The 10,092-nt window shown below is 44.0% G+C and overlaps 1 protein-coding gene across 1 annotated transcript in view; it reads right to left on the bottom strand.

Moving 5' to 3' along the window:
- Nucleotides 1-458: 458 nt before the first annotated feature.
- oxct1a (3-oxoacid CoA transferase 1a) overlaps nucleotides 459-10,092 on the bottom strand; it is a 63,016-nt gene continuing 53,382 nt past the window's right edge. Inside the window, exons 14-17 of the mRNA XM_036527849.1 lie at nucleotides 9,826-9,915; nucleotides 8,880-8,960; nucleotides 1,441-1,542; nucleotides 459-969 (exon numbers count right to left, since the gene is read on the bottom strand). Of these exons, the coding sequence (XP_036383742.1) occupies nucleotides 934-969; nucleotides 1,441-1,542; nucleotides 8,880-8,960; nucleotides 9,826-9,915 (309 nt within the window). The 3' untranslated portion in view covers nucleotides 459-933. The remainder of the gene's footprint in view (nucleotides 970-1,440; nucleotides 1,543-8,879; nucleotides 8,961-9,825; nucleotides 9,916-10,092) is intronic.

Below are 10,092 nucleotides of genomic sequence, written 5' to 3'. Positions count from 1 at the left end.
CATCCAGCATAAACAACTAATGGTGTGCAATATGACCAGTAAAACTGGCTGAATAAGCAGAGAAACATGTAAACATTTACTATTTTATAAAACAGCACCATAATTGAGAGCGAAGATACTACTACACATTTAGCAGATTGTCTTCACTCTGGCATCAAACAGAGTGGGTTGAAATTCCACTTTGTTTGAAAGCACCATTTTTGACTTTCTGGTCCTTATAGTCACTTTAACTGCTGAAACATGACATATTTCTGCAACACAGTGCACTGCTACAAAACACAAGCAGGATGTCTACTGTAAAGAGAACTATATCTCAAAATGTAAATATTTATATTGTTCGAATAAGCTGACTTCTGTGTCCAGGTTTTGATCATAATAAAGGGAAATGCAAAGACACATTTTGATTAAAGAAGCAAACTGATCAAATTTTATTTACAAAGAAAGAACAGGGTAAGAATTTGAATAGAAAAACCTAAGGCTTCAGTTTATTGCATTGAAGTGTTTGCACTGGTGTGCATGTGTGATCCTTAAAACACAACCTTCTCCTTGTCAGTTCCAAACTAAAAACAAACTAAATTACATCACAGTAAAATGTTTGGCTCAAAGGTCACAGATGCATTTTCATTTCAGCATTACACAGCAGAGCAGGCAGGAATCTTTCCATTTCAACACATACATAACATTGTAGATTAAAACGTAATACATATCTTACCCCAGAGGCATTGTCAGTCTTCTCCAAAGCCTCTCGTCTCATCTAAAATCAGTTCTTTTCTTGAGTACGCTAGCTGAGCAATCTTGTTTGTATTTGACACTTTACATTCATGGAAGTAAATTAAGAGATGGAAGCAGTCACTTGAAATGTTCTTATTTGTTCATCTCATGTTTTGCTGATAGAGGTTTGGTGTTAAATAAAGTCTGTATAGCCATTGAATTTTAAATCTGCTGCATTGGTCTTAAGTTTGGAGAAACCTGTTTGAAAACCAAAAAAGGAAAACAGAGTTAGAGTTATGTTATAACAGTTTTAAACATCATAACTCTTGTCCAAGACCAGCAACAGCACTTAAATCACTTAAATTCAAAACAGGGCATAACAGAACAGCCCTACTCTTTCTAGAAGGGTACAACAGGTTAGTTCTAATACATAATTATACATGAAAACATTTCATACATTTACACAGAGGTGCTAAAATACATTAGACTCTTATAAACTGAATCTCAAGAACACTGGTGTATATCATTCCCCTTTCAAACTGTAGGGCCAGCCCAGTTCTAGATTTAAAGGGGAAAAGATGAATAATGAGCCAGCCTGGTTCCAGCTCTACAGTGGGAAAGGGGTGTAATATGCCAGCTTGGATTCAGCTCTACAGTGGGAAAGTCGTATAATGAGCCAGACTGGTTCCAGCTCCACAGTAGAAACAGGAAAGTATCTTTCAAACTCACAGCAAAGTCTGTGCCAGTGCATTTCCTGATGTCATCTGGCGTCAGTCCCTCCCACACTTCGATCAGGGTGAGGCCTTTGCTCTTGTCCACATCAAAGACAGCCTGTAAGAGAATAAGCGGGTGTGTGTTAATACAACAAGTGGTTACAGAATGGCTCCTGGGGACGCAGTGACTTATGGGTATGAATCCTTTGAGAGGTTCAATGCTGTTTCCATCTCGAGCACAACTAGAGTGAAAAGGACACATAAAACTTTAGACTGTGTAAGATCTAAAACCACAGCCACTCTAAGTGGAAAATGAATGAGAGGAATGAATAATGTATTGTGAAGCGATGGCTAACTAAATGGCTGTGCAAGTGCACAGCACCAGCATTATGTCTCTGACAGAGTTAAACCCAGGGGATGGGTTCACCTCACATATTCATTCTACCCTCTTCACACTTGCTTTGCTCTTGATCAGGTACCTTTCAAACACATCTTCGTGAATCGCATGTGAGACGCCAAGAAGGGGAAAAGTGAAGAGCTACTTAAACACATGGGTTTTCACATTGGTCCGTTTTCGTTCCTCTCAAGAATGTGTTCATGTGACAGGGTATGCTAGAGGCTGTAATGACAGCTGATCACGCTTAGAGCATTGCTGTTAGGATATACGGCAGTGGTGTCACGTAGTGGTTGAGAAGCAGGGCCTGGAACCTAAAAGGTTTTCTCTCTGGAAAAGAGCATCTGCTAAGCCAAGGTAATGAAATAAATCGCAGTATCACAGAACTGACGAAATACAATTGCGAATATGCACTAGACGGAATACATTTTGAAAGACTGAAATTGAACTGAATTTAACAGGAGCATGTGGGACAGGAACACAAATGTGTTTTAACTATATCTGCAGTAGCCAAAGCTCTCATTTTCCTTCATAATTTGAATATTACAGTTACCATGACACCTCATTTTTCTGTCTTTTTTCTGGCTCTGGTCTGACCTGAACCAGCACCAGGAACCTGGGCCTGTTCTGCTCTGTTGGTCTGTTTGTCTGCCCTGGCGTCAGCAGGATGGAGAGAGAGGGGGACATTTTTAAATCTCCCAGCTTTTTCCACGACAGTCTGCTGTTACTGGAGTTGCTACCTTGTTACAGATCCTGTAACGACTGCTAGAACTATCAACTGTAAAAGGCAGAGTAATGGGGGGAGGTTTTGAAGGGTGAGATTTCTAGTGAGGTGGGATGCAAGACGTCAGAAGGTGTAAGGGTAATATCATATCTGGAAATTCCTCCGTGCAGTCTTCATTAGGTAGCGTAACCCTGCCCTCATGTAATCCATACATCATGTTAGAAGATAAACTAATATTATTTCTCCCACGTGGTACACTGGGTCAAAATAATCAGCATCATACAAGCTAGCAAATGCACAAATTCCAGAAAGCGACCTCATTCATTTATTTATAATCAGTTGATGGTGGTAACAGAAAAGTCCAGCTCTGAGGTCGTCCTGGCAATCAGCAGCGTTTGAGCACCAGGCAGAGCTCAGTCAAACCACCACGCTTGGGTCCCGCTGGAACGGCCAACACAGCTACAGCAGAAACCAGGCCGATAACTCCTCCTCCTACATGCTCTCTGGGAAACAAAGAAGCCATGGGGTAGCTTTCTATGTCATTAGATCCCATTATTCATTCTCTTAGCAGGCAGCATTCCCCTGGGCCACTTAGAAAGCTTAATATTTTTGCACATTATCCGTTTATGCAGTTGGATATTTACTGAAGTGATTCAGGTTAAGTGCCTTGCTCTGTCGTACAACTGCCTTCCTGCCCTTTCCAGCTACGAGCATCAGGGCGATCTCTATCCACTGCCCCGTCAGTTCCCACATGGCTACAGAACCTCTGCATTAAAACCAAAGGGTTTCCTTCACTCCAGATAAATCCCTGCTAGCAGATAGGGCAATATGCTGGGGCACAGCTTTTGATGAGAGAAAACACAATTCCCCAAGTCTTAAAATATGATTTTCCAAATGCGCTCATAATCATTTCCCTAACATTTACCCATTTATTTCTGGATTAAAGCGGAGATAAAGATCTGCTTTGGCGCCTTTTTTTTTTTTAAAGGATTACACTTCCTGGAAACCAGGCTTTTAATGATTAATGATGCGCATTAACGGTGCGCACGGATTGAATTATTCCTGGATAGTCAGACTTTATCAATTTGAGGAGATTTCACTCGGCTTACTCTGCTTTCATTGCTCCCATGTAGCTAAATTGTGTGTTTATGTACATTTACATCTGATTGTTGCTTGTGACCCATTGGGATGGGCAGGCAGAAGACATATTGAAAATAATAACTCGATTTTGCCATGCGGGGGCTGTGGTGACTTGGGGGGGGGGGGGGGGGGGGGGGCTTGAAACATAACACTGTTAACGTTGTTTCCAATTTCATATTTTACAGAGAGGGAGAAGAACAAGCCATCTCTCTGCGAATGCAAATGAAATTATCAATCACCCCAATCTCTCTGGTTATTTCTCTCCACACTCTCAAGTGTGATTCCGTTCCAGGGCTTAGTGTTCTGCTGCAGCGGAACACAATGTCTGCTGCTGAATTTTGTGATTAAAATAGAGAGAGATAGAGAAAAAGAGGGGCGAAAAATTAACGCTAAACCCTTAACTTCATCAGAAATGAAAAAAAAAGGGGCAGCCACCAAAGCTCAAGTGGGCCACAACTGCTTCCATCACCCTCCACCCCTCAAATTTCAAATGACATTAATAAAAATAAAAAAGGTTCATTAACCTTGTTCTACCACGTGGGCCTCATGCTGTCATTCAGGAGACACAACATTCTGGAGAATTATTAATATTCAGAGGAGTGTCTTATTAAAAACAGAACCCTAAGGTGATGCCCTACAGGAGTGCACTCCCCTCTCCCAGTGAGCGTGGTGTTCTGATAGCAGATCCGACGGGACAGTTTCCCCCTCCTTTACTCAGTTTCTGTCTACAGAGAATAGAGCTTTCATTAAGCTCCTGCAGTCAATTTTTAATATTCAAAATGAGAATTCAAACAACCATTCTGTGGGATGTACACGGAAGGAATGCATTTATAATAAATAAATACATAAATAAATTATAACAATACACAAACTAAAATATCTGTAATATGAAATTTTGCTTCTCCTCACTCTTTCAACAATTAACTCATTTCATTTTGCCTTGAGCGCAAAGCGACCTCTGTGGCCTGGGTTTGATCCCTGCTGTGTCACCAGCCGACAGTGACCGGGAGCCCACAGTGGCAGATCAAATTGATTTTGCTTAGCAGGGATATCGGTGGGTGTCAGATGATGATGACGCCATCATCAGATGATGTCAGCGGAGTAGTGCCCATCCTCCAATGAGCGCTCACTCCACTGAGGTATGCTCTATGACTTAGCCAATAAACAGCCATTGGGCGCATGCAAGTGTATCAGAGGACTGCATTCACCTGGTCTCAGTGCATCTGGTGAAAGTGCTGCATGAGGTTGTTGCAGTGACAGGAGGCTAGTAAAACTGCCAATTCCAAAATGGGGTTGCATAAAGCATAAAAAACAATCGGTGCCTTGCACCATTTTGGTTATTCTTCAATTTGAACAGTCCGACATTAATTCAAACCAAGTCATACTTCAAAGGTGCAGTTCAGTATGGCATGTTTTTGTTCTGGATGGAGGTTTGTTTTCAGTTGCAGTCATTATTTCCCGAACAATCAGAATCCCACTGCTATGCATTAAGAATGATTGCTGATTTCTCTTTGCCCCTGCAGATTTCACACGCATTTCCTGTTTAACACACAGCAAAAGGTTTGTCAAACCTCACACCTGCTTCTCTCATAATCCCACTTTGATTTTGCCAACCTCGTTTTTGCATGCTCCTCTTTCGTTGGCTGTTCAGGATTGTAAAGAGGGATTATCTTCTTTGTGAGACCTAGAATGATCAAGTTTTGCTTGATGAATACAACTTTTTTTTTTTTTTTTTTACAATTTGAGCAAGGTCACTGGCGGCCCCATTTTCAGTCTATACTTCTGTGATTGTGCTTGGCTGTTCTCACGCTGCCCTTCAGAGAGATCGGGGCGTTATTACACCTGCCTCTGTTGCTGCAGGCTGTGGTCGGCCCCCTGATGAGGCCTGAGCAGTTAGCCCAGTCGGGCAAAACGGTCGGCTAACGAACCCCTTCAGTGCCCACTGTCCAGAGCCAGACATCGGCTGCAGAAAGCCTGGCCTCCACTCCTTCCAGAATCAGCACAGACATTCTACGTGCTGGCTGGATATTCAGCTGCATATGCTTGACAAGTTCTACCTCTGCCACTGTTTAAGGTGAAGGTTTTGTGACTTGGTGGTGATCCATTATGAATGCTCATGAAGAGGTGTGGTCGAGGGTAGTAACCTCAATTGCTAGCGCAGAAACAAAGACAGCACCAGAAACTCTGTTACAAAATGTTATCTCCTAGACAAGGGAGCACAGACGACTGAAGGAAAGCAGGAGCTGAATATCTGGTCAGTGGATAAAATGTCTGTAGGGGTGTATACATGTATACAGGAGTTTTATGCAAATGTATAATGCAATAGCTATATATCTTAACAAAATGGATACATGTGTTGGCTATGAAATGTTTTGCTTTGTGTCCAAAATGTAACACGTTTAATAAGGAGATTTGTGTGTGCTTATGACCTTCTGGTTAAATCACGCAGGAGGGGCAAACTGCTAATTGGAGAAACAAGAGCAGAATTTGGAAATGTCATGGACTTCGGAGGCCTACCTCAAGAGCACAGTAGATTTCCGACGGTATCTACTGGTTCTGCTCTGTGCTACGGCAGATTAGCGGTTCTTTGTAGATATCAGTTTCATCCGCCGCACATTAGAATTGCAAATCCGTTCTTTCGTTCTCCGCTTTCCCGTGGCCAGGAAAAGATAATAACGTGCAACAAAACCTGGTGTGCTCGCTGCCACGGAGAGGCTGAGTTTCAGATAAACGCTCCTCTCCAGTCAGACGTGCGCCGCCGGCGCCGATATCGCCCGGAGAAAAGGGACCCCGAGAGTGGCTGTAGACAGAGCGGGCCGCCTCGACAGCGGCACTTTGTGACACGCAGCCTTATTCATGCCCGCGTTCCTCATTTCACGGGTTTTATACATTTTAAGCAGCACACAGCCCCATCGAATATGCATGCTTGCTTGTCTAAACGCCCCAGCACACATCTGCCGGTATTATCCTCCCAGTGGAAGAGGTGCAGAGTTTCACATACGATCGCAGACACTTCCACCATCCCCCCCCCCACCCCCTTCCCTTTATACAACGGTTTCTTGCACGCTTGTGGCTTACACAATGGAACGCTATTTTTGACAGACCGATAAGTGCTTGATAAGGCCAAAAGTGACGGATCTAAGGCACATTTAGTGCAGTGACAGAATAAAAAGGAATCCAGCTCAGCTCCCGAATCACCGCCTTTCCCTGGTAAGCGGGGAGGAAAGAGCAGGCAGGTACAGTGCATGCACTCTGTAAAGCTACACAACAGGTGACTTTGCAGAACAGGAGCACAGAGCATGACGGGCAGGGAAAATTGCTGGGTTGAGCACAATGCCCAATAATATCTTTTTCAGGAAACTGGGAGGTGGGGGGGAGGCCAGGAACTCACAGTACTGAAGGTAATAACCCATCCGACAATGTGCTGGTACAGGATTCAAGCTGGCGTTGAGCGGTGGGGGGACGGGAGGGGAGAGGCTGTGGGGGGAGGGGGTAACCTTTATAAATGTTGACAGGATAGATTCACCGCAAAGCATGTTGCGCAATCTGTCTACCGAACAGGTACAACCCAGCCGAGCGAAACTGCCAGCTCCCGCCTCTGGCTCGTCTGGATTTCTATAGCAACCACCGCTGAGGACAAACAGGTTGCTTCCATCCCGAAAACAGATGGGAGGCACAAGCTTGCAGTCCACAGATGTCATTAGTTTTGTGTTTTGGGGTCCCATCGTGTCCCGCCAAGTCTTTGTCACAAAGCATTGGGTTTAATTCCTGTTGTTCCTGTGAGCTGGGGAAGGCCCCTTGCAACTCAGGATTATTCCAGAAAAACAGATGAGGTACTAAAAAGGTTGTTTTTAATTAGAATTATTTTGTTAATTAACTGCCATGTTATTAAAAACACAAATATCCAAACGGGTGACTTCTTCCTGTAATGAACCAGCCAGTGTGTTACAAATTGTCCTTCATTTGCTTCTTTTCCACCTATATTTTTTTTTCAGATGGCGTCATGTAGCACAACTCCTCCATCTTGCAGACTCTGCAAACCAAATTTACTTTTTTGTTTTGAACAGTGTGACAATGTGTTCAGCCAATGTCCAGTCAATCAGCACCACTAGGCAGGACAAGGGCGGGGCATATAAACAAGGTAGAACAGAAAGGGCTACAGATGATTGTTGTTTATTTCAAGGCATTTAATGGGATAGATAGTCACCATTCCTGCAGGCTGCCCAGCCTTCTTGCAGTTTTGTGGTACTGTTCCGTTTTATGAGCGTGTTTTATGTTGGCGGAGTAACCGGCTTGCCCACGAGAGGATCTCTCAGAAAGGCAGTAAGGAGCTGAAATGTGCGCTGGGCCCTGTGCACCCTGTGGCCTGTACGCTAACACTGTTAAAATATGTCTTCATAAAGTCCTTCATTTGCAAAATGAAATCAATATGCAACGACCACGGAGAGACGTGCTGATTAAATTATGGTCACACAAATCAGATCTTTCCCAGTCCCCTCTTGTCCTAACGCGGCACCAAAATAATTGATCAGCTCCTTACTTCTGCCTGGGAGGAATATCTGTGATTTACTCCCTGTGTCATGCAGATGCTCTAAAAGCATGACTCAGGGGTCAAACTGATTATATCATATGCATGAGTCTGCCCCACTAAACCCCTTGCTGAGGCTATAAAGAAGAAATGGATCTGTAAAAATACTAAAGTGGCCTGTCACCGTGGAGACAGACGCTTTTTTTTTTGTTGTCTGATAATGGACACAGATTGCCAAAGGGTTGCATGGAAACATTTGCACGCTCAGAGTAGCATTATTAGACACCATCAAACAAAAAGGACGCACTGCGTAACATTATAGTGTTAATGAAGGGAATGTTCTGTAACATGGAAAACCACAAAGGACCAGTCCCAGTCCTTCAGGTCCATCATGCTGAGGGTTTCTAAGGGAAACATTTAAACAGCAGACACCAGCAGGCCACTCAAGTTCTCATCCAATTAAACACTGCAATTAAGCAATAAAGACCTGAGCTATAATGAGGACCAGAAGACCCATGGATGCCCGGTGGAAACAATGATGAGAGAAATACAGAATATACCGCTGGAGTTAGCTTCGCTATTGCTGTAAGACCTGCAGAGCCAAGTCAATTTGACCTGCTAAGAGCAGTACCGTCTGTCTGTATGGAAGACCTGTATGTCGGGGGTCACCTTTTCTGTAATGATCCGATCCACACACTGCTTCCCCGTCAGCGGCAGGTTGCATTTCTCCAGGATTTTGTGTCCCCCTCCCTGAAAGCAAAGGGTCAGAGGTCACATACGGATCACCCCAACATCAGAAGAGCCCTGCCACTGCTGATCAAGTGATGGACAAGTGAGGCTTCATGAATCCCATAATGGGTGGAGCAACCGTCTGCCTGAACCAACTGAAAGACCTCTCTCCACACCAAAACTGTGCTGTTGGTTCAGATCAGCCAATCACTGATACCTCACTTGCTCCCCACCAGGAGGTGTGTCTGGGGCAAAAGCTCAAATGCGGCCCAAGTAATGATGCATTCCATGTTTCTAAGATATCAAGAGAGATCAAGAAAGACATTAGTCATCAAACTGCCATTTTAAAATAGATATTTATGAATAAATCCAGAGGGTGTGTGAGATCTGGACACAGCTAAAAACCCACAACCAAGCACTGATTGAAAATTAGTCCAGAAATGAGAAAAATGGGGAAAAACATTGTGGCATCCTGAACCACAACCAGTACCTTACATTCGCTCTACATGATTATCGTTACCTTAACGACCCTCCCTCGTTAATGGAGGGACCTCGTTTGGTGAGTCATTGGAGCAGGAAAGGCTCACTGTCCCGCAGTAATTAAAGATCCATCATGAGGAAGAAGCTGCGCAGTTAGCTGCCGATAAGGCTAATACCAGAGGGATGCTGCTTACTGCCTTGGAGCCAGCTCAAATAAACCGTAAGGTTTTAGTGGCCAATTTACTCCACAAAGGAAATATGCAGGACCCTCACAAATGAAATATGTGGGAGAAAAAAAGGCAATTGGATACACAAGCATATGGTGCGCACATGCATGGGCCAATGGAGGGGATAAACCCAATTGCATCATGATGGAGCGGACAAATAAAAATCGAAGCTGTGTTACCTTGGCTGAGTGTTCCATGGTGACAACTACTTTGGTTCCAGCGCTGGCAACCAGGTCCATGGCTCCACCCATGCCTTTGACCATCTTACCCTGTAGACGACACACACACACACACCATGAGCAGGGCACACTACACATGCTGGCAGAGGAACAGTGAACTGTAGGGACAGCGCAGTGTAGGGATTGCATCTGTCAGCAGTCAGTCACTGAAGCAGACCAATCGGGGCACAGCTGATATTGGCACCACCTTTTTAAGAGTGGACAATG

Source organism: Megalops cyprinoides, chromosome 4 (assembly GCF_013368585.1).
Source record: "Megalops cyprinoides isolate fMegCyp1 chromosome 4, fMegCyp1.pri, whole genome shotgun sequence".
In the NCBI taxonomy this organism is placed as follows: domain Eukaryota; kingdom Metazoa; phylum Chordata; class Actinopteri; order Elopiformes; family Megalopidae; genus Megalops; species Megalops cyprinoides.
Note: the sequence above shows the minus strand (reverse complement) of the source record. Positions and strands in the feature narration are given on the sequence as shown.